The following is a 24,707-nucleotide window of genomic DNA, read 5'->3' as shown; positions in this document are numbered from 1 at the left end:
CTTAATCCATTTTGTCTTCCCCGTCTTTGCTCTATTCTTTCCTTGCCCCAACTTCCGCGGCTTCATTGCCTACTACTACGCATGCGCTACGGTACTTCTGTGCCCCAACTTCCGCGGCTTCATTGCCTTTACTGCGCATGCGCCGCCTTAGTTCTTCGCCGCCGAAGCCCTCGCTTTATTAGCGTATTCACCCGCCTTCAAGTCAGAACCATATGTATTACTCTGATTGCCTGAGAGTGTGCGCGACTTGCTTATTAGGTTATGAACCACGACCGAGACTCGAACCCCTGACCCTCAGTGTCGCAGTCCAACGCCCGACCCGCTACACCAATTGGGTTCCACTTCACTGAGCCCCTATTATCAGCGGTTGGAGATCACCTGGCCGGGGTAAAATCTCGCGCCTGCGCTCTCACGTCCCCAACTCTACCGGCTCAGCTTCGCGAAGGTTCCCGAAGCTTCCCTTCGGCTTTTTCCGGAAACGGAGCATGCGCACTAGCGAAGGGGGGCTTTTTTTCTCCTCTTCCTCTGTGGCAGTCAGTCATTGCCGGCTTTCCTCTCGTTGCCTCACTTCTACTTTCGGGCGTCCTTTCCTTCATGGCTCAGCTCTGCTACAACCGAGGCTGCGGGCAGCGCTTCGACCCGGAAACCAACCAGGAAGGTGAGGGAGGTGGAGGGGGGAGGAAGGAAAGGTAATCGCCCGGTTCCGGAGGGGAGGGAGGTGGTTGGAACAGCCGCCGTCGGTTAGACTAGGCGCGCGCTCTCTTTGGCGCATGCGCAGAGGGAGGGACTGAAGGGCAGTGTGTGCTGCAATGGTCAGAAAAAGGGTCAGTTTCTGTCCAAGAGGGAAAAGCATAGGATTGCCACAGAGGAAACTGTAGGCTCTTTCATGGTGGTTTATATACCCAGGAATATATATATGTACACAGACATATATAAAATATATAGGGATAGATCTGTGTAAGAATGTAGTATAGGAGTACAGATATATTCTAGGGACATAGTAGAGGAATATATTTACATGGATTGTGTACTGTACTAGGAATATAGATATTTACTAATATCTATAAGAATATGTACTAGAGATATAGATATAGATTAGGAATATAAATATAGGACTATATTTACGTATTGTATAGGAATATATACTGTACTAGAGATATAGATGTAGATTAGGAATATACTATAGGGATATATGGGAATACACTCATCCCTCTTTATTTGTGGCTTTCATATTTGTGGATTTTATTATTCACGGATTTGATTAATATGTTCTCTCTAGGAATATCTAGGTCCTCTGGTGCAACTCTATGGTCAACTTTAACTAAAAGATTGCACTGAAAGACCTAGAGATTCCTAGAGAGAACTCTCTACTAGGCCTTTGTAGCTCCTCCAGTTCAGTTCTATGGTCAGTGTCTGTCGGCCGTTGACCACAGAGTTGCCCTGGAGGACCAAGAGATTCCTAGAGAAGTGTCCTCTCAGGTAAAAACAGGGTGGTTTTGTTATTTGCGGTTTTTCCATATTCACGAGGGTCTTGTGCCTCTAACCCTAGCAAATATGGAGGGACAAGTGTGTGTGTGTGTGTGTGATACATTTATGTATACCCTGCCTCCAATGAGATTTAGGCTGCTTACAACAATATTAAAAAACATTAAAAAACAATAAAATGCAATGCCCCATAAACCCTTTCACCCACCATAAGCAAAAAACAGTAACAATGACAATACAGTTAAGTTTATTAACATGGACAAGACAGGATATTCAGTGAGAATATATAGGGATAGATCTAGGTAGAAATATAGTGTAGGGAATACAGATATATACTAGGGATATAAATATATACTAACAATATGTACTATGAAGGTAGATATAGGCTAGGAATATAATATAGGAAATAATAATAATAGGAATATATACTATAAGGGTAAATAGGAATATGTTTTTGTGAAATATAGGGGTATATACTAGGAATACCCGTATAGGATAGGGGTATATACTAGGAATATATAGGAATAGATCTGTGTAGGAATATAGTATAGGAATACGCATATATATATATGTGTGTGTGTACTAGGGATATAGTACAGTGGTACCCCGGGTTACGAAATTAATTCGTTCCGCGGCGCCATTTGTAACCCGAAAAGCATTCGCAAGCCGAAGCCCCATAGGCGCTAATAGCGAAAGCCGCGATTTCGTGCGAAAAAGCGCCGAAAAGCACCAAAAATTTTTTCGTAACCCGAAATAACCTTCGTAACCCGGAACAGTTTTTTTTAATGGATTTTTTTCGTAACCCGGAAATTTCGTAAGGCGGCGCATTCGTATCCCGGGGTAACACTGTATAGAAATATATTCACATGGAATGTATACTAGGAATATAGATATTTACTAAGTAGAGGAATATATTTACATAAGAATATGTACTAGGAATGTAGATATAGACTAGGAATAGAATCTAGGAATAGACCTAGGTCAGGTAGCCTACTAGCTAGTTAAATTTCTGGCCTGCTTTTCCTTCAGTGACACAAGGTGGTATCCTAGGTTTCCCTCTTCACAACCACCTTGTGAAGTAAGTCGGGATTATTCAGACACAGTGAGACTGGCCCAAAGTGCAGTTTCAGGGCTGCTGGTGGCGCAGTGGTTAAATGCCTATACAGTACTGCAGCTACCCACAAACCATAAGGTTACGAGTTCAATACCAGCCAAAGGCTCAAGCTCGACTCAGCCTTGCATCCTTCCAAGGTTGCTAAAATGAGTACCCAGATTGTTGGTGGCAATTGGCTTACACATACACATTGTAAACTGCTTAGGGAGTGCTTAAGTGCATTGATAAGCAGTATAAAAATGTACTTGCAATTGCTATTTCTTGCTGTATTGCTTTGGGATGTGAACTCCAATCTTTCTGACTGGCACTATATTCCTTAGACCATACTGGCTTTTTCAGGAAGTACTGCTGTAATATAATAAATTGTCTAATGAAGTGGGTAGTTATCCTTGACACTTGATATCAAATAACTTTGCTAGTTTTTAGAGAGGCCACATGTCTTTATTCAGTTGCAGACTGACAGAAGGCTACTTCCCTGGAAAATTCTATAATGAAGCACAATAGTAATGAACATGTTGCCTCAAGTAATATATCAGGGCCTAGATGTAGGAGAGTATTTTTCTGATAGGAGTAGAATCATGGGATCATAAGAGTTGGAAGAGACCACAATGGCCATTCAGTCCAACCCACTGCTGTGCAGGAAGACGCAATCAAAAGACTACTGACAGATGGTCAGTGCTGTGTTCTTTATGATGACAGGAGGAAGTTTTCAAGAAATGTCCTGGGTCCAGAGATTTTGTCCACGCGATTTGAGAGTGGCTGAGACCACTACACAAAGACTTCTGTATTATACAGTCCTCTCTTCCCTTACGTGGGGATCTGTTCTGGACACACACACACACACACTGTGTAAGGGGGAAATCATGTATGCTCATGCCCAACTGAAAATAATGGGGTGCACGCGGCATTCATACAATTGTACTGTGGCTTCATTGTATGCTGAAAGCCATGTAAGTGAAGCCCGCACATGGTGCAGTCTCACTGTACTTATTATTACACTTATTGTAACATCCTAACATCGTAGCTCTTGTAACCACAACACTGTCAAATTCTTTCCTCTACATGCTATTTTACCATCTTAGCCTGGTGAAAAAGCCTGTGAAGCTAAGGAAGCAAGCATGATATATTTGGGGACTGTTAGTTGGCCCAGTAAAGATGAATGGATTTAGAATTTGCTTTTTTTTTAACTGTAATTTTTACAATACAAGAGCCAGTGTGGCATAGTGGTTTGGGTACTGGACTATGACTCTGGAGACCAGGTTTCAATTCCTAACTTGGCCATGAAACCCAGTGATAACTTTAGGTGAGCCACATGTTCAGGGGAAGGCAATGACAAACCTCCTCTGAACAAATCTTGCCAAGAAAACCCCATTATAGGTTCACCTTAGGGTTGCCATAAGTCAGAAATGACTTGAAGGCACATAGCGCGCACACACACACTAATTTTTACAAGGTTGGAAAGAACAGATTGTTATATCTAAGTCTGGAACAGTTCCCTGACCAGATGTGATGAAGGTATTTTAAAAGGAAACCATCATTAACATCACTTTTAATGTTGCCAATTTTTAAAGATGTTTAAATATGGAAAATATACTATTTCATAAATGATACTAGACCTCAAATGTTGAAAGATCATTAATGCTTGAAGGAATTGATCCTTTAGGGATTGGTTGGTTTCTTTGTTATGATGGACAGAGCGCTAGACATTTATGGAAAATGAAAATGAGCTCACTACTCTTCTATGAGCATTCTTACATGGAGAAGCGGAAGGAAGAAACATATACTATATTTTCCAAGTTTTTAATTTTTTTTTTTAAAAAAATTAAAATTTATAACACTTTGGAAGCTGTTTCTTCTCAGCCTCTGAGAGCCAGCATGGCATAGTGAGCGGTTTGAGTGCAAAGTGTTGACTCTGGAGACTAGGAGTCAATATCCAGCTCTGCCATGAAACCTACTTAGTGACCTTGGCCAAGTCACATGTTCTCAGCCTCTGGAGAAGGCAGTAGCCAACCTCTGAACATAGCTTGCCAAGAAAGCCCTATGATAAGTACCCCATAAGTCAGAAATGACTTGAAGGCATGCAGTGACAATATGAGGTGAGACCAAGACTTGAGACGGGAAATATTTTAATTCTACATCACCACAATGAAGCTATAATAGTTAATTCTCCCCCATCTCTTGCCATTCATTCTCCCATTTGTTAATGTTTAGGGGGGGTGCTCCCTGTTTTTGCCACTCACTCCCAGTTTTATAATTTCCTTAGGGCAGTGGTTTTCAGCTTAGGACTGTCTAGATATTGTTGGGCTATGACTGCTCAACCTGAGCCATTGTAGGCAGATCTTAGGGGTTCAGGAAGTTGATGTCCAATGCCATCTTTTTAGGGTGCAGGAGAAACTACTGTTTCCCAACCACTTTCCCACCCTCCTAATCTCCTCTACCAAACTCTTAGGAACTAATGGGATCTAGTTCCTTGGCGGGGGGGGGGGGTTGACACAGGACCTCAACAGAAATGTGGAGGTGAGTTCTTGAAACAAACTTTGAAAAGATTTCTTGAGCAATTCATTATATATTATTTGGCATATTTTGACCTATATTCTGCCTCACAATGAAATCTCTGCTTTTCTATTAGTTCTCTTTTCTCTCCTTCTCCCATTGTATGCTGCCTCCCTTCACTAGTCATTTTGCCCTACTTTGTAGTGACCTTTGAGAAGAATCTGATCAATGCAAGAGTTTGAGCTCCTTGGATCAGGTTGCATTTGTCTCCCAGTAAAAATAAATGAACCAGATACTCCTTGATTTAGCGGCTGGCCTACTAGCTTGATACGAACCACAAAGCTAGAATACCATGTTCCCGTCTTCTCTCATTCATGTTGGTATGATGCAGGGAATGTCCTTTGCTTTTGACAGATTGCTCTAGATATCTCTGAGGCAACAGAATGACCTCTGCGGGCTTTGTGCTTAAATGAGTAATAATGTAGAAGACCACTCTGTCTGTTGTCCAGTCGCCCCGTAGCACAGATAATATTTCTGGTCTGTTTGGGGAACATTTTGTTTTGCAGCAGAAAGCTTATAGTAGTATTGGATCACAAATGACATTTAAGATGTTTTAGAAGTTCAGACTGAGAGGCTCCCATGATAAACTCATGGGGAACACATGAAGTAGTAGCTGAAGTCTCTGGACTGGTAGGTGAGAGGAGCGTTTTAATTCAAGGGATGCTTTATTATGCTTCGCCAAATAAACTTCCAGCATATGAGCCCAAAAGGTGATCTAGCATGGTCATTATTAATAGCATTATATGATACCATTGGATGAAGAACTAAGACATATATACTCTTTCCCTTAGAACTTTAAATCCTGAATTTAGACCAGTGGAAGGAGAATAATGGAGAGTGAAATAGCAGGGAATAAATTGGCAGATGAAAGAACAGGAGAATAAGTGGAAGGGTAGCAGTTGCATTGACCTGTGATAATTGAAGGTGTGGAGTAATAAGTTAAATTAATGACTTCGTAGAGGATAAAGCTTTCAGTGGCTCTTAATCAAAGTAGCTATGTACTGCCACTGTATATTAGCTGCTAGGGAACACAAGTGGGAAGGTGCAGCTGAACTTATGTCCAGCTTATGGCCTTCTCACAGGCATTTGGTTGGCCACTGCAAACAGAAGGCTAAACTAAATAAACTAGTCTGAAACAGCATGGGTCGTATATTCTATTTCTCAGGAATATGAGGAAGGTCACTGTGAGATGAAGGCTCTTCATCATCTCTAACTGCAACATACTGTATGTACTCATTTATAAGTCTAGAATTTTTAGTCAGAAAATTGACCCAAAGAACTTGAGTCAACTTATCCATGGGTAAATACTGTGCTTTAACTCTTATTAAAAAGAATTGTCTCCTGGTGAAGAGTGTAATCTGTTCTGGAAGCACTGACCCCTACTATCCCTACTCTCTCTCCCATCCAGCCTTTAGTGTGAGTACAAACAATTATGCCTGCTGGAATTTAGTAAGTTCTGTGGCATTATCTTCCTTTGCTCCATCCTTTGGATCCTTTCTTATATGCCCTTCAGTTTACCTTCAACTTATCCATGAGTCATACCAGAATCAATAATTTTGGCCGCAAAACCTGCCCTCAGTGAGATTGACTTACAGTTGCGTATATAAAGTAGTTATTGCTGTGCCACAAGAATGGTGGCAGTCAAGAGTGCAAACTGTGTCTCAGTCCCGAGTCCTTTCCTCTCAGATTATTTTCTTCAGACATATAATAAGCAATCAATGATTAGATCTGGCCAGGAAATGTTTAGTAGTAGTGCGTGGTTCTGTTCATCTTTGTAAAGTGTAATATTATTCATTACACATGCAGTTAAATTTGAACAAATCTGTCCAGGAATTGGTTAAATCTGTACACTCTTGTTGAAGGAATAAATATAAATCTGGAGGAAAAAGTACTTATCTTATCATTATTATTATTAACCTTTATTTATAAAGCACTTTAAATTTACACAGCACTGTACATACAATCTTTTTAATTAGACGGTTCCCTGCCCTCAGGCTTACAATCTAAAGAGACACAACATAAAAGGAGAAGGGAAAGGTGGTGGGGCTAGTAGGCTAATACATATACATAGCAATACAGGAAATGGTTCGATAAAACAGGCATCAAAAGAACATCAAATAGCAATCGACAATTATGCAGTGCCTGGGAACGCTTCTCTGAACAGGATGGTCTTCAACTCTGTTTTGAAGCTGGTTAAAGAAGTGATGGCTCTTGCTCGCGGGGGAAGAAGGTTCCAGGAGTGAGGGGCAGCGAGTGAAAAGGGGTGAATCCTAGATGGGGCAGAGGAAATCCTGGGCTGGGACAGCAGACCTTGACTACCAGAACAGAGGGCCCTAGTGGGAAGGTAAGGAGAAAGAGGGTCTGATAAGTAAGGAGGGGCCAGCCCATGGAGGGCTTTAAAGGTCAACAGCAGGAGCTTATACTGAATGCGGAAAGGAAGAGGGAGCCAGTGAAGGGATGCCAAGACAGGAGAGATATGGTCAGAGCGGTGGGCAGATGTGATAATGCGTGCAGCTGAATGCTGGACAGAGATTAAAGGACGGTGGTGAGAAAGAGGAAGCCCAGCCAGGAGGACGTTACAGTAATCAAATCCTGAGACCACTAGGGCATGGACCAGAATCTTGGCAGTAGAGGCGGAGAGAAATGGTCGGGTTTTGGCAATATTGTACAAAAAGAATCTACAAGCCTTGGCTGTGGTCTGGATCTGAGGGATACACGACAGAGAAGAGTCAAAGATGAAACCAAGACTGCGGGCTTGCTGGACTGGTTGAATACAAATGTTGTCCACAGAGACAGAAAAGGAGTGTTGAAGGGTGGGCTTAGGAGGAAAGACAAGAAGCTCCGTCTTGGACATGTTGAGCTTCAAACGCCGATGGCGCATCCACTGCGAGACAGCTGTGAGATAAGACGAAACTTGCTGTTCAAGCCTTGGAGAAAGGTTGGGGGTGGAAAGATAGAACTGGGTGTCATCGGCATACAGATGGTAGGAAGAACCAAAAGAGCTAATGAGTTTTCCTAAGGACAGTGTGTAGAGAGAAATCAGAAGGGGACCCATAACAGAGCCTTGAGGAACTCCAACAGATAAGGGAACAGGAGAAGAAGTCTGACTGCCTGCAACCACTGCAAAAGATCTGCCTGACAAATAAGATCGAAACCAGTCGAGAACAGAGTCTGAATCTTACATTTAGAAGATCTACTTCGGTCACAGAATGTCTGGAAGAGATACTTACTTGTATAACAGAATTCCTTTTCTTAGATGAAGCCCACCAATTGTGGGTTTTCTAAATTGTACTTTGCTTTTATTTTTTAAAATATAGTAGAATTATCTCAAACACATTTTTAGTAGGGCAGAGACTTTTAATTGCCCTGGCTCAGTGCTAGGGAATTCTAGGAACTCTAATTTTGTGAAACAACCTTCTTTGTTAGTGAGCTCTAGTGCCACAATAAACTACAATTGCCAGGATTCCCCAGCATTGAGCCAGGGAGTTAAAGCGGTTTCAAACTGGATTATTTCTGCAGTATGTTTTGGACCCTTGTCCTTTGCCTGCTGTTATATAGTGGAACTGTATATGTATATCCATTGCCAGTTTGAGAAAACTCACTTGTAGAGCTATTTTGGGTAGCTCCTTTATCCTAGAAGAGAGTCATTTAGTCCTTGGAACCTGTTTGGGCTTTCAGGTCTGTAAACTGTGGTAGCTGACACTTCATCCTAAATCCAGTAACTGATTCTGATTAGTGTAGCTCCATTGACTCAGTTCTAGTAGTATAAATCAAAACTAACAAAAATCCCATTGTTCTAATAAGCCAATTCCAGTTGGGAGTTGTAGCTGGATACAGGTTGTATTCAAAGAACTTCTGTAGGTATATCAGATGATTCAGTGCTGCTTCATGGGATTTTGCCTTTTAAAACTACTTTTCCCTGCACACCAACTACTCCTCAAATCACTGTGTACCTCTGTTTAAATATGGTTTGCCAAAGATTACATGTGGGTTGCTTGATAAGGAAACATACAGTCTTAGGTCCAAAACAGATTGCAGAAATAACCCAATTTGAAATGGCTTTAACTGAACTGGCTCAGTGCTAGGGAATCCTGAGAATTGTCATTTATTGTGGCACCAGGGCTCTGACAGAGGTAGCTAAGTGTCTCACAAAACGACAGTTCTCAGAATTCCTTAGCATTGAGCCATGTCAGTTAAAGGGGTCTCAATTTGGAATATTTCTACGGTGTGTTTTGGACCTTTGGCATGCAGTCTTTGCTATTTAGATCCTGACATTGGACTCCTTTGGAGTGTTTCTTGTTCAAATTTCTTGTTCAAGCAATTAGATCAGACTATAACAATGTAAACACGCTATCATTATCAGAACAAAAGGAGTAAAACCATCTGCCAAGTTTCTCCCTCCATTGTGGTTTGGCAATACAAGTATTTAAAAATCTGATGATATTAAATTTGATTTTATTGGACTTGTCAAAAATGTGTAACTTGTTTAGTTAAGTTTTATAAGAAGCATTTGGGAATATTCTGTTTTTTATATAGCACACACAGGTTGAGTCTACCATATCTAGAAATATTCCATACTCCCAAATTGTCCACATGGGTGGCTGCGATAATGACAGTTTTGCTTTCTGATGGTTGAGTGTACATAAATTTAGTTTTATGCAGAAAATTATTAAAAATATTGTGTATAAATTTACCTTCAGGCTATGTGTATAAGTGGCTATACAAAACAAATAAATTCTGTACTTAGACTTGGGTCCCATCTCCAAGATATCTCTAATTGGAATACAAGTATTCCAGAATCCAGAAAACTCTGAAATCCAAAATACTTCTGGTCCCAAGCATTTCGAATAATGGAGATTCAACCTGTATTATAATTGCATTGTTTCTGTTACACTTGCATGTGACCGTGTGTATTTTTGTTATGTAGCTATGCACACAGTTGCTTTGGCATTTAAAGATCAAATGGTAGCAAAGACAACGCAGAAAACAACACAGTGGTTAAGAAGGTTGTCATGACTGCTTCAAATCTTGTATTCCCCAAATAGAAAGGGCATGTGTTCTCTCCTGCTCAGTTTTCTTTGCTTTATGGAAAATATAAAAATATTTATGAAATCAAATAAGATTGATTCCTGAAGGTAAATGAATGAAATGTATACATTTGAGATGCTATTTGCTGATTTTTTTTCCACTGATACTTTTGTTTTTCTACTTCTTAGAGTCCTGCACATATCACCCAGGAGTACCAGTGTTTCATGATGCTCTTAAAGTAGGTGTACAAACATAATTACTGAAATGTTTTTAAAAGCATCTACTTAAATTGCTGACATGATGGTATTGTGTGTCTCTCCATGACCTGTGTTTTCTGGTGGAAAATATTTCCCCCACTAAAATCAGAAAGTATGTCTGAGCAAAAAATTAAGCATGTTAAACCATTAAAGATTTCATAGACTCATAGAGTTGGCAAAGACCACAAGGGCCTTCCACTCAACCCCCTGCCATGCAAGAACACAGAATCAGAGCACCCCCAGCAGATGGCCATCCAACCTATGTTTAAAAACTTTCAGAGAAGGAGACAGCACCAGTCTCCACAGGATTGCGTTCCACTGTCAAACAGCTCTTACTGTCAGGAAGTTTCTCCTAATGTTGAGATGGAATCTCTTTTCCTCTGGAGCAGCAGAAAACAAGCTTGCTCCATCCTCTATATAAACCCCCTTCAAATACTTAAACGAGGCTGTCATATCACCTCTTAACCATGTCTTCTCCAGGCTAAACATCCCCAGCTCCCTAAGTCTCTCATCATAGGGCCTAGTTTCCAGACCCTTCACCATTTTAGTATCCCTCTTCTGGACATGCTCCAGCTTGTCAATATCCTTTTTTGAATTGTGCCCAGAACTGGACAGAATATTCCACGTGAGGCCTGACCAAAGCAGAATAGAGTAGCACTATTACTTCACTTGAGCTAGATACTATTCTTCTGTTTATACAGCCTAGAATGACATTGGCCTTTTTTAGCTGCCGCATTGCACTGTTGATTCATGTTCAACTTATCATCTGCTAAACTCCTAGATCCCTTTCACATGTAGTTTCATTCAGCCAGGTGTCCCCCATCCTATATTTATGCATTTCATTTTTTCTACCTAAGTGCAGTATCTTGCATTTCTCCCTGGTTAAGTTCATTTTGTTAGTTTTGGCCTAGCTTTCTAATTTATTTAGGTCATTTTGAATTTTGATCCTCTTCTCTGGAGTATTAGCCACTCCTCCTAATTTGGTGTCATCTGCAAATTTGATAAACATGCCCTCTATTTTTTCATCTAAGACGATGATGATGATGATGATGATGATGATGATGATGATGATGATGATGATGATGATGATGATGATGATGATGATGATATAAAGATGTTGAATAGCACTAGGCCCAGGACAGAACTCTGTGACACCCCACTGGTTACTTCTCTCCAGGATGAAGAGGAACCATTGTTGAGCACCCTTTGGGTTCGGCTGATCAACCAATTACAAATCCACCTAACAGATTGTTTGGCCCACATTTTACCAGCTTGTTTTCAAGAGTATCATGGGGGTCCATGTCAAAGATCTTACTGAAATCAAGATGAGCCATATTCCCTTCATCTACCAAGCTGATAATCAGATTAGGCTGGCCTGGCTTATTTTTGAGAAACCCATGTTGACTTTCTGTGATAAGGGCATTCTCTTCAAAATGTTCACAGACTCTCTGTTTAGCTGGGCAATAATTGTTGGGATCTCCTCTCCCCCCCTTCCCCCCCCCCCTTTTTTTTTAAGATGGGGACAAGGTTTGCCCTCCTCCAGTCTGCTGGGATTTCTCCTTTTCTGCAGGGGTTCTCAAAGATTATGATATTACATTTGCTAGTTCTTTTATTACTCTTGGATATAGTTTATCTGGCTCCAGAGACTTAAATTCATTTAGATTAACCAGATGTTCCTGTACCACCTCTTTACTTATTCTGTGCGGCGTCATCCAGCATTATGTTAAGATATTTTCCAGATCACTATTGAACCTACATTTAATCTCAAATAAGGCCCGTTACAGACGGGCATAAAGTACGCACTCTGCGCGTACTAGGGTTAGAAAGGGGCGTCACTTCCTGACGCCCCTAACCCTAGCACATGCGGAGCACATACAAAATGGCAGCGCCCTATACACATAAGTGCCGCCATGGCTACATCACGACCACGGCGACTCCAAATAGGGCGGCGCGAAAGTGACGTACTGGGGCCGTGCGAGGGTGCCTGGAGCGCCCTTTCTACGGCCCCGGAAGGAGCTCCGTTTTGGAGCTCCTTCCACCTTTGCATTGCTGGGCGCAGCCTTTACATGGCTGCGCCAGCGACGCAGAGCAGAAAGGGGCCAAGTGGCCCCTTTCTCCTCCCCGCCACCACCGAGTGTTCTTGGGGCTTGAAGCCCCAAGCACACCCCTTTCCAGGCTGCAGGGAAGCAGCCTTTTGCTGCTTCCCCGCAGCCTGGAAAGCGACAGACCGGGGCCTCAGAGGCTGCTGCTGTGGCAGCTGAGGCCCTGATCCGGCGGGGAACGGGCCGGTTACAGGCCACCCCAAACTAGCTTACATTTCAAAGTTATGAAAAACGAGGTCTCCAGTTTTAAAACTCATCCATACTTTTTGTCATGTGTAGAATTTGTTATCGCCATTGTGAGTAGATGCATTTTTCTATGAGTGTTTGCATGATAGTAAATATTACAAAATGGTTTCAGTGCTGAACTAGGCTCACATGGCTTATATTTCACAGGGCTGGTCATGCTGCAAAAGAAGAACTACAGACTTCTCTGACTTTTTGAGCATTGTGGTATGTAATATAAAAGTGTATAGGATTATTACAAAATGCATTTGATCTTGAGTGCCAAATCCTGGTTGACCAAGTCACTTCACCATAGGATATACCAGTGAAGGTGAACCTTTTCGAGGCGGAGTGCCCAAACTGCAACCCAAAACCCACTTATTTTTTGCATATATGTTTGAGACAAAGGGAGTCAGCGTGGTGTAGTGATTTGAGTATTGAATTGTGACTCTGGTGACCAGGGTTCAAATCCCCACTCAGCCATGAAAACCCACTGAGTGACCGTGGGCACATCACACTATCAGCCTCGGTGGAAAGTAAAGGCAAAAAGCCCTCTAAACAAATTTCCCTCTGGCTTTCTAGTAACAAACTCTGGCAAAGTCTGTGCTGGGACGATGGCACATGTGCCCACAGAGAGAGCTCTGAGTGCCACCTCTGGCACGTGTGCCATAGGTTCGCCATCACTGGGATATACTATTGCAAAGATGGCCAGGTAGCTAGACTTTTAATAGTTGTGTACAAGACCAGATTTTAGCAGATACAGATTTTCTTATTGTGTGTGAGATGCAGCACATCAAGGTGTTCCCTATTTTCACAGGCTGCTCACAATATAGGGGCCCAGTCTCCTTATTTTCTACTCAAAATCATAAGTGAAGCAGTGATGGAAAATGCAAGTGATATATAAACATAGCACAACTAAGTGAAGATATGCTTATACACGAATTATTTTTGTCTTTTTTTAAAAAATATCTCTGTGGTTTGTAACCATCATAGTCATTTAAGATTATTCAGTACATGAATAAACATGCACATGGATCTTATAGTGCTTTTGAGGCTAACTGAGAAAAAGAATTCTGTAATAGAACATACTTTTGTAGACTGGATCTACCTCATCAGATGAAGTAGACCTAGTCTACAAAAGCTTATGCTGTAAGTTTCTTTCTGTCAATTAGTCTCAAAGGTGCTATGAGATCCCTTTCCATATGATACAGATTAACACAGCTATATCTTTGAATGAATTGACACAGTAAGACAAACATTGATTTTAAAAGACCAAACACCAGAAGGACCAAACTAGATGTTATTCAGTGACATTTTGCGGACTGGGAGTCCACAATCTTGCTCTTCACGGCAGGGACAAGTGGGGACGGATAAAATGGCAGTGCACTCCCCCACATAGCCCCAGATATGCACCTTTGGCATGGGTGCCATAATTTTCAGTGGGACTTGAATATTTGCAAATTGCCATTTTCGTGGGGGTTGGGGAATGGATCCACAACGAATTGGGCTACTGTATAAATAGGCTTACACGCATTCACATTTGTCACATTGTTTTTGAGGATTTTCCATTCCTTTCCATTGTTTTCTGCCTTCTCTCCAACAATCAGTCAGCATTCTTGGCTCCTGAACATGTTTGGTACTTGCTGGTCTGTATTTTAAGGTGAGAATATCTTAGGGTGGCAACTGCTGCTGCTGCTGCTTCTTTTTGTTGTTGTTATTGCTGCAAATTTGAGATTCCCCTTGGCCTGCTGATACTTCCCTTTGAAATACCATTTTGTTTGTATAAAATTGGCTGTGAAAGATGTGAGATCACTTTTAATTTATATAATTATAATGAAATACAGAATACAATTTTTATCCAAAGAGGTTAGTTAAATTTCTAGATAATGTTAGTCTGTGTATTTAAAAACATGAGGGAGAAGTCAATTTAAATGTATACTCCGAGCCATAGTATTTACTGCTATATGTTTGAGACAAAGGGAGCCAGCGTGGTGTAGTGATTTGAGTATTGAATTGTGACTCTGGTGACCAGGGTTCAAATCCCCACTCAGCCATGAAAACCCACTGAGTGACCGTGGGCACATCATACTATCAGCCTCGCTGGAAAGTAAAGGCAAAAAGCCCTCTAAACAAATTTTACCAAGAAAAACCCATGATAGGGTCACCATAAGTCAGAAACAACTTGAAGGCATACAGTGACAACAAATTTGAGATTAAGCAACAGATATCTTAAGAAATTACCTTAGCAGATTAATACATTGTGAATTATAATTTATTTGTATACAAACACATCCTTTCTAAAACAGGGTTGCACCAAGGGTTTCCATAACAGTGAAAAGCCCCCTGAACCTATTAAACCTGAAGTTAAAAGTACCTCTGAGCGAAAGGAGTTAGCAAATTTGAAGCCTAAATTTCAAGAACACATAATTCAAGCACCAAAGCCATTGGAAGCCATTCAAAGACCAAGGTACTGTACCGAGATTGGGCCTTCATGCCAAATCTGTTTTACAATTTATAATATGTATTTTTAATTCTTGGGTATTGTACTATTTACATAAATGTAATGTGAACACTGGCAGTTCTTTTTCACTCCTGCTTATATGCTTAGATTTTGAAACTGAGGTCCAAAACACACTGCAGAAATAATCCAGTTTGAGTCCACTTTAACTGCCCTGGCTCAGTGATAAGGAATCCTGGGAACGCTAGTTTATTGTGGCACCAGAGCTCTCTGACAGAGGTGTCTGAATGTCTCACAAAACTACAGTTCCCAGAATTCCCTAACATTGAGCCAGGGCAGTTAAAGCGGTCTCAAAATGGATTATTTCTGCAATGTGTTTTGGACTTGAATAGCTACGCAGAGGTAGAAAATAAGCAGTTAAGATATGATATTGAACATGCACTCACAATCATCCCTCACTATTGGTCATAGCAACTGGAAGTGATAAGAGTGGTGGTCTGACAAGTAGATTGTCACTGGTTTTTCCCCCTGCCCCCAATTTAGGGGCAATGCAGACAGGCAGGAAGAAATGGCTAGAAGCTGCTCCCAGCTTGATCGTCCCAGGGCCATGGAGAATGCACACTGCTGTCCCCAATAGGCCTGGACAAGTTCCACTCCTCCTGGGGGCAGTTTTGAGCCACCTTAGGCGACTTTGGTTCAGCCCGAGGGCAGCATCGGGGCACTCTGGGAGCATGCAGTGTGTAAACGCCACGCCCCCAGTATGGTCGGAAGCCACCCCTGTCTGCCCATCTGTTTCGGGCCTTAGATTGCTGTTCTGAGAATGTTTAGTTTTGTGAGCAAATACAGTATTACCAGGTGAGTTGTAAAAATAAAACGTTTGTCTTAGATTTCAGTGTATTCTAAAAATTTGCTTTGGATTGTGAAGTTAAAATGTATTAGCAAACCTTCATTTTGTCCCTTTCTGAAGAGTCTTCTCACCTTTTTCTTTGTTTGGGGCACAAAGCAGCTTACAACAAATTAAGTCTGACTTGGGCTTTTAGAACCATCTTTGGCCCGAAACACACTGCAGAAATAATCCCGTTTGAAACAACTTTAACCATCCTGAGTCAGTGCTAGGGAATCCTGGGAATTGTAGTGTATTGTGGTATCAGAGCTCTCTGACAGAGAAGGCTAAATGTCCCACAAAACTACAGTTCCCAGAATTCTCTAGCATTGAGCCAGGGCAGTTAAAGCAGTCTCAAAGTGGATTATTTCTGGAGTGTGTTTTCAACCTTTATTCCTGTCTCCCTCTGTTTTATTGGGTGCTCCAGGATGTTTGGTACTAACTTCTGCAGAATTCAAAGATATAGCCGTATTAGTCTGTGGAATCAGTATGTAGAGATATCTTGTAGTACCTTTGAGTGTAACTGAAAGAAAGAGGTCGGCACCATGAGCTTTTGTAGACTTAAGGCTACTTCCTCAGATGCATTTGGTGGAGTGAAAGCCAAGGAAGCCTGGCTTCCACTACACCAAATGCATCTGAAGAAGTAGACTTACCATATATACTCAACTATAATCGACCTCAGGTATAAGTTGAGGGACCAAAATTATGGATTTTGATATGACCCGTGAATAAGTCAAGGTCAAAACTTTGAGGCATGCAACAAAGCAAAATTTCCAGCAGAAAAGTAAAGGAAAATATAACTCTGGTGGCACTAATGGCAGGATGGATGAGAGAGTAGTTGGGGGGGGGGGGGAGTTCCAGTTCTTCCATAACAGATTACGCTCTTATCTTTCACCAGGAAATTGCTCTCTTTTTATAAGAGTTAAAGAACAGTATTTACATTGACATGTGAATAAGTTGACTCAGGTTTTAGGAGTCAATTTTTTTACTAAAATATCTAGACTTGTACATGAATATATATAGTAAGTCTACGAAACCTCATGCTGACAACTTCTTTCTTTCAGATAGTCTCAAAGGTGCTACAAAATCTCTACATACTAACTTCTGCAGTTAAAGTAAAAACTTTTTTTTAAAAAAAATGACATTACTTGCTTACAAAATGTCTGATATATGTGTGTTTTCATACTGTACTAAATTTGAGTAAGCAATTTTATCCAAGGGAGAAATCTTCCTTTATCACTCTTTTCCCACTTTAGTGCTCCCCAAGAAAGCCAGCAATCCCTATTCTGTGTACCCCTACACTGGCATGTTTGATGATATAGAAAGTTGTTGAAAATAACAAATAATCAAGTCAAGAAGAAACTGAAAGAGGAAGAGCTGTATCTTACTGAGAAATTGCAAACTTTATATCATTGAAATTTTAGTTTTTCTATGGCATCTCTAGACAAAGGAGTTCAAGCAGAGCTGGGGAGGAACCATTGTCTGAGGTGTTGGGGAGCTACTTCCCATTAGAGTAAGTGGTGCTAGACTTGATGAACCAGTCATCTGAGTTGGTTCAAGACAGATTTGTATCCTCCTGTGTTCTGGCTTTTTTAAATAGTTGTCTTCAACCTTTTTGCTTGTTTGTTCTTAACCCTGAGCACACTTTTTAGTTATGAATCACAGAATCCTAGAGTTGGAAGAGACCGCAAGGGCCACCTAGCCCAACCCTCTGTCATGTAGGAACTCTCAATCAAAGCATACCCAACAGATGGCCATCCAGCCTCTGTTTAATCATATGTTTATGATTGAGTTATTGGTATGGACCACTAAAAGTCACCATCCCTTCCCCATTGCTTTTGAAGACTAATCCTTGAGAAGACTTTATAAACATATTCAAACCAAGTAATATTTCTGCAGTGTTAAAAATAATGGACCTTCCCTTGTGTTTTCTTCAGCCCAGATGAGCCAATGAGTTGCTTGCAGCTGAAAGTATCAGCTTCCTTGAAGCAAGCATTAGAGAAGCTGAAACTGTCATCAGGGAATGAAATAAAAAAAGGTATGTAACTTGGTTCGATTCCAGGTTTTTATGTAAATGTAAATTAAATCTACCACAATTAGTATTTCACCATTTCCAATTCAGGACAATCTATAGAGAGTCAGCATGTTTGATGGTTTAACCAATAATCTTTGGTCAAAAAATGTTAAGTACAGCTAGCCCTCCGTATCAATGGATTCTTTATCCACTGATTCAAGCATCCAAGCTTTGAAAATATTCCAGAAAGTTTAAATTACAAATAACCTTGAATTTGCCATTTTCTATAAGGGACACCATTTTACTATGCCATTGTGTTTAATAGGACTTGCTCATCCATTGATTTTGGTATCACCGGGCGGAGGGGTGTGCTGGAACCAAACCCCAGGGGCCCACTGTATTTCTGCTTATTTATACTGCATGATTTATAAGCTTGGAGTTAAAAGAATGGAATCTTAAGACAGCATTCTTATTTTACAGAAGATGATAGTGATGAAATAAAGATTGGGACTATGTGTAAAAATTCAGGCTGTACAAAGGTAAATATCTCAAACTTGATGAACAGATATTTGTAAACTGTCATTTTTTCCCATTTTAATATGTGAGTTTATTAATATAACATATTGCCTTACAAACCAACAAATTATGCACACCCTGTCTCAAAACTGTGCTCAACTATTAACTAATCTCTTACATATATATCCATGATACTTCCTTTGTGTATTACCCCCTCCCTTCCACCTACCCAAGGAACAGTGTTTCCTTTTTCATTTCTTTTTTCTCATGTTGAAGTTCAGTGTGGACTTTTAAATGACACATTTGATTAGTGTTGCTTTGTTAATATTTTTGAAGTGGCTTTAAGGAGTTATCCTTACTTTAGAAAAGCCTTTCCCAACCTAGCATTTTCCAGATTTTTGGAGTACAGTTTTTGCAGTCCCTAGCAAGCATTACCAATGGTCAGAGATTATGAGGATTTTTGTTCACAAACGTGAAAGACACAAAGTTGGAAGACTGTTTTTTTAAAAATCCACACAGTAGTTTTTCTTCCCTTGCACTCTTCTCTCTTGACCAGCCAACTCAAAGAAATGGCAGGATTGTGGAAGCTGGTCTGTTATCTTAGCTGATGGTGGGTGGGAAATGTAGTGTAATAGTACTGGTGTACAAATTTTTTTTCTTCTGCTTACAAGAAGTAGAAGATAGTGCCATATACCCTAGTCTAGTTTAACACAGAAAACTGATTTTGTGTTAAAATTTTCCCTAGACGTTTGAAGGACCGCACAGCATGGAAGAAACATGTACATACCACATGGGTGTGCCTATATTTCATGAAGGGTGAGTATAATACAAATAACACATTGATTTCTTAAATTCCATGTAACCATTGGCTCAGTCGTTTTGTGATACTAATTAAACAATAGAAACATGGTAGTGTTACTGTGATTTCATTTGCTTTTTCTCCATCTTAACACATAGGATGAAATACTGGAGTTGTTGTAAGAGGAAAACCTCAGACTTCAATACTTTCTTGTCTCAAGAGGGTTGCACTAAAGGAACACATGTGTGGATTAAGAAGGATTCTGTAAGTATTAATAGTTGGCTATCTCATCCATGTTGAGTTGTACATTTCTGTATAGGCTTGTTTATGAAACTTCATAGTACCAATGCACATGCACACACAGGCACATTTTTCAGCCAATTTGCAGGACTGAAATGTCCTGAAGTTGCACTAGAAGTGATAAGTAAACAGTTTGAGCACATTATTTTGAGAAGCATCTTTATTTGAAGAGAAACCAGGATTTAGCAGTGATCCATCAAAAACTTCACGCTTAATTAAAATATTGATTCTGTGTTTTATAATCTTCTCTATTCTCTGTGCCAATGTATTAATTCTTTAATGCTGTAGAATTATAGCAAAAAGTATGCCATTAAACTGTTTCTCTTTATCCTTTTAAAACATGCTCCCATCTTTTTCTTAAAATCTTGGTGGTATTCCACATCAGCTTGGTGGGAGAATGTAGGATGATCGAACAAAGATAATACAATACAAATTACATGGAACGTCATATACAAGGAGCGCTTGGGCAGAGTCATATGCTTGTGCTCTCCAGGCAATGTTAAAGCTTTGTCCAGGTATTTTCCCTAACAGTCTCCATAAGCCACACTTCTTGTTGTTACTGTTTTGTCCCTGCAAGCCATTTCTGATATATGGAAACCTTAAGGTGCTGAGAGAGTGTGATTTGCTAGAGGTCACAGAGTGGGTTTCCATGACCAAGCGGTGATTCAGAACCATGTTTCCAGAACCCAAGCCTCCTGTCATTTGGGTTTGGTATTCCTTTCACCCTCAAAAGTCACATAACACTTCTTAGTATAATTAATTGAGAAATGTTTGACATTTGAGTGCAGAATTGTAAATATAATTCTGATTATATGAGAGGAATGTATTTCTCCACAGAAATTTTCTTTTTTAATATCAGTTAAGTAAACTAATGAGAGCCAGCGTGGCATAGTGGTTTGAGAATTGGAATGTGACTGGAGTCCCAGATCAATTCCCAGCTCAGCCATGTAAACCCACTGGGTGACCTTGGGCAAGTCACACCCTCTCAGCCTCAGGGGAAGGCAATGGCAAACCTCCCCTGAACAAATCTTCCCAAGAAAACCCCATGATAGATTTGCTTTAGGGTCGCCATAAATCGGAAATGAACTGAAGGCACACAACAAACAACCATTTCTGCACAGAAAGCATTTTTTATTATCAGTTGAGTAAAATATTAGTACTGTATTGTACAACACACACATATACTCTTTAATGTTAGTAATATTGGCTCTTACGATACTATAAATATTCTTATACATTTCCTATGTTAGTGAAAGTATTGTTCATTAAATTCTACTCTGAACAGTAGTTGTCAGTGAAATACTTTTAATTCCTGAAAAATGGTAGCAGTGAAAGTATTCAGAATTAAACTGAAGCCATGTTTTTGTGTCTTGTCACTTCTAGAAGAAAGTGGTTCCATGCAGACATGATTGGCATCAGACTGGTGGTGAAGTGACCATTTCAATCTATGCTAAGAATTCAATTCCTGAACTTAGCTACGTAGAAGCAAATAGCACAGTGGTGAGTTACCATTTTGATTTAGTTTCTAGCTATGAAAAAGATATACTATGCCCTTCTGAAAACAGTACTGTTTTGGATCAGGGTGGTGGTATAATTTTCCTGTGGGGTGTGGAGAAAAAAGTTCTAACCTAGCCCATTCTTCCTGGTCTTGGTACATCATATATATGTGTTCGGCCCCTAGGAAAGAGGGCATTTGTGGGCAGCTGTGTGCACTGCCTGAGGGGCCCACTCCTAAACTAGAGGCAAGTGCTCTGATATCTTTATGCATTCTGTATGAAAACTTGGAGTGTTGGTACAAAGCTACCAAGTGCCCTTCCCCTGTGACAGAGAAGACAGAGGGAATGTAATCAATACAGTTCCTGAATGAGGTCTGCAAATCCATAAGTCCTTGAAAAAATTGAAAACCAGTGCATGGTGGTCCAGAAAGATGATGATTGACTACATAAGCAAGTTTCAGAAGACATAGAAAGAATGTAAGTGCTACAAATAAAGAGAACAACAAAAGAAGAAGAAAGTGAAAAGAAAAACCTGGAATTAAAGATCAGAAGAATCCCCATAAATCTGAGGAGATACAGAGAATGTTGTGCCCACCTGATGGTCAAAAAGTAACAGCTGGAAGGCAGGAATCACACCCTACTATCTACTTTGAGAATGGTGTAGGGGGATTTCCACCATGAAACGCTTAATTTCTACAATATTCTGAGTAAAGTTTCCTGCAAGTGCAGGGCTCATATGTGTCAGTGGTGTGGTGACCTGCCAAAGAACTAGTACAAAGTAAGCAACTTGTTTTATCTTTATGTGTCATTAAGCCCATCTGCTCCTAGTTTGTAGAACCACTTTCTCCCACATGGACATGCCCCTTTCTGTCAGAGAGTAGGTGAACCACTAGTCCTAGGTGATTTCTTCAAGCAAACAAGAAAATCATTACCAACCAGTCTGATATGGGGCGAAGCACTTTTGCAATACCAGAATATGGTAAATAAATCAGAATTTGAAGAAGACTTTTCTGGTTAGTAATTCGGACAGAAATCTTGTGGAGGCCTGTGTCCACATACTTTGAATTTATCATAGACTATACCTAAAAAGGGGGTGGAGTGGGAGCATGTATGTCCTTATTTTGATAGGTCATAACTAAGTCACAAGGTGACTTAACACTACAGTTATTGCCCATAATAATTTATGATCCTATCAGCACTTCCTTGGTGTGCTTTAGCTTCTGATTCTTGTCCCAATGCAGTACTGATAGACTATTTCTAGTCTTCTGTTTTACACAGTGCCATTTAAAGCATGTTTACTCAGTAATAACCATGAGACCAGCAGTATTAACATCCATAGAACTTACTAGGTTTGGAAATACTGAATATTTGCTTATTATTGCATAAATCACTCTTTGTTTTGCAGCTAAACATCCATATTGTATTTGAAGGTGATAAGGAATTTAATCGGAACCTGAATTTATGGGGGGTAAGTACAGAATAATTTTATTCAGAAAATTTCAAATAATTTTGTAACTTCTCATTTAGGTTGTTCATGACTTTCATTTTTGAAAAGGTATAGCATAACGGGATTGGAATTACATGCTACAGGAAAGGTATAATAATACCAGAGGCTAATTTAACTTTCTATTTAAGTAGAGGTTGAGTATCCCTTAGCCAAAATGCTCGGAACAAGATGTATTTTGTATTTTTTGTATTTTGGCATATTTGCATATACATAATGAGATATTCTAGAGATGGGACCCAAGTCTAAACATGAAATTCATTTATGTTTCATATATACTTAACAAACACAGCCTTAAAGTAATTTTATATACAATATTTTTAATAAATTTGTGTATGAAACAAAGTTTGTGTATGCTGAACCATCAGAACCAAAAGTGTCTGTCTCCACCACCCATGAGAAAAGTTTTAGATTTCAGAATATTTTGGAATTTCAAACAAGGGGAACGTAGCCTGTATGTGAATATTTGGTTTGCTTATGCATTAGTTAAGTTGTAGTATGTCAGTACTGTAGGAGGGCAGTATTGATTCCTTTTCCCATTAATCAACAATACTGTCTTTGAAAAGCAAATAAAAACCTTTAATAGGCAGTGCACACTTTTCCTTATTCTCTGGTGTGTGTCCTTACTTATTTTGTAAACTGAGGTAATTTAAAACAGTCTATGTGGCATGTAAAATATTTTTTTTTAATTCTGGAAATGTTGATAATACAAAACTTGCTTCCTAGTTAGTAACTAGTAAATAGCTTGGTTCAAATGAAGTATTTTAGGTCTTTGGAGTCATTGAGCAATACAGTCACTACTTCCTAGTGGCATAATCTGTATGTAAGAAAGTGGATATTTCAGCATGAAGGGCATGTTTGTAGTTTAGACTGTTCCTTCCATGTGACAGAGCTTAGTGATTTCCCTGTATTCAAAAGACTGTACTTGATTACAGTCGTTCTGGCGTTACAGTATTTAACTGGAATGTGTGAACAGTCATTATCAGTGATTACACTGTTCAAAGTATATCCTCCCCCCCCCCCTTTTTTTTTTTTAATTGTTGAAAGTCTCTCAATCTTGATTGCATTCAGTTTCTCTGAATCTCGCTTGTTTTTCATCCTGTCCTTATTTTGTATGTTGTTGTGAGACATGGAGGGTCAGATTTCTCATGGAAATTAAACTTTTTATTAATGCATTTTTCCTAATGTATACTTATTTAAACCTTTTACATACCTTGACATGTTCTTTTCTACATTAACTAAAGTGTACTTTTGCATCCTTTTTTCAATGGTGTGCATTTTAGCCCAGTTTTTAGTACTGGCACATTTTAAAATTTGTAAATCAGTTAATGAGAGTCAGCATGGTATACTGTTTTGAGCATTGGACTATTGGACCAGGGTTTGAATCCCTGCTCGGCCATAGAAACCCACACTCTGATGAGACTCAGAGGAAAGCAAAGGCAAAACCCCCTCTGAACAAATCTTGCCAAGAAAATCCCATGAAAGGTTCTCCTTAGAGTACCCATAAGTTGGAAACAACTTAAAGACACACAACAACTACTATTTCATGCCCATGTCATTGCTCTGAAATGGTCCATGAGCCTTGCAGTTATGCTAATTCCCCAGGGAAAGTGTGTTTCTTCATTTAGGACTTGACAGCATGAAAGAGTTGTTTTAACTGAGATTGTTAATACAGTGGTACCTCGGGATACGAAATACCCAGGTTACGAAATTTTCGGGATACGAAAAAATCCCATTGGAAATCATTGTTCCGGGTTACGAATGTTTTTTCGGGTTACGAAGAAAATTTTTGGTGCTTTTTTCGGCTTTTTCGCACGAAACGCGGCTTTTCCCCATTAGCGCCTATGGCAATTCGGCTTACGAAGGCTTTTCGGGTTACGAAAGCGGCCGCGGAACGAATTACTTTCGTAACCCGAGGCACCACTGTACTAGTGACATTATTATTTTCCATCCTTAATAGCACGTTGGGGCAGGGG

The 24,707-nt window shown here is 40.0% G+C and overlaps 1 protein-coding gene across 2 annotated transcripts in view; it reads left to right on the top strand.

Moving 5' to 3' along the window:
- Nucleotides 1–267: 267 nt before the first annotated feature.
- The window catches only part of CHORDC1 (cysteine and histidine rich domain containing 1), a 29,013-nt gene continuing 4,573 nt past the window's right edge, over nucleotides 268–24,707 (top strand). The window contains exons 1-11 of one of the 2 annotated variants that reach the window (XR_006102895.1): nucleotides 268–658; nucleotides 10,369–10,418; nucleotides 12,933–12,989; nucleotides 15,068–15,228; nucleotides 18,040–18,140; nucleotides 18,597–18,655; nucleotides 19,378–19,448; nucleotides 19,590–19,695; nucleotides 21,115–21,231; nucleotides 21,413–22,005; nucleotides 22,633–22,695. Coding sequence is in view for 1 of the 2 variants with exons in the window: in XM_042457805.1 (XP_042313739.1) it covers nucleotides 595–658; nucleotides 10,369–10,418; nucleotides 12,933–12,989; nucleotides 15,068–15,228; nucleotides 18,040–18,140; nucleotides 18,597–18,655; nucleotides 19,378–19,448; nucleotides 19,590–19,695; nucleotides 21,115–21,231; nucleotides 22,633–22,695 (849 nt within the window). In the remaining variant the exon portion in view is untranslated. The remainder of the gene's footprint in view (nucleotides 659–10,368; nucleotides 10,419–12,932; nucleotides 12,990–15,067; nucleotides 15,229–18,039; nucleotides 18,141–18,596; nucleotides 18,656–19,377; nucleotides 19,449–19,589; nucleotides 19,696–21,114; nucleotides 21,232–21,412; nucleotides 22,006–22,632; nucleotides 22,696–24,707) is intronic. The other variant, XM_042457805.1, reaches the window with a different exon arrangement.

This window comes from Sceloporus undulatus, chromosome 3 (assembly GCF_019175285.1).
Source record: "Sceloporus undulatus isolate JIND9_A2432 ecotype Alabama chromosome 3, SceUnd_v1.1, whole genome shotgun sequence".
NCBI lineage: Eukaryota > Metazoa > Chordata > Lepidosauria > Squamata > Phrynosomatidae > Sceloporus > Sceloporus undulatus.
The sequence above is the reverse complement of the archived record's forward strand: the minus strand, read 5'-3'. Positions and strand labels throughout refer to the sequence as shown.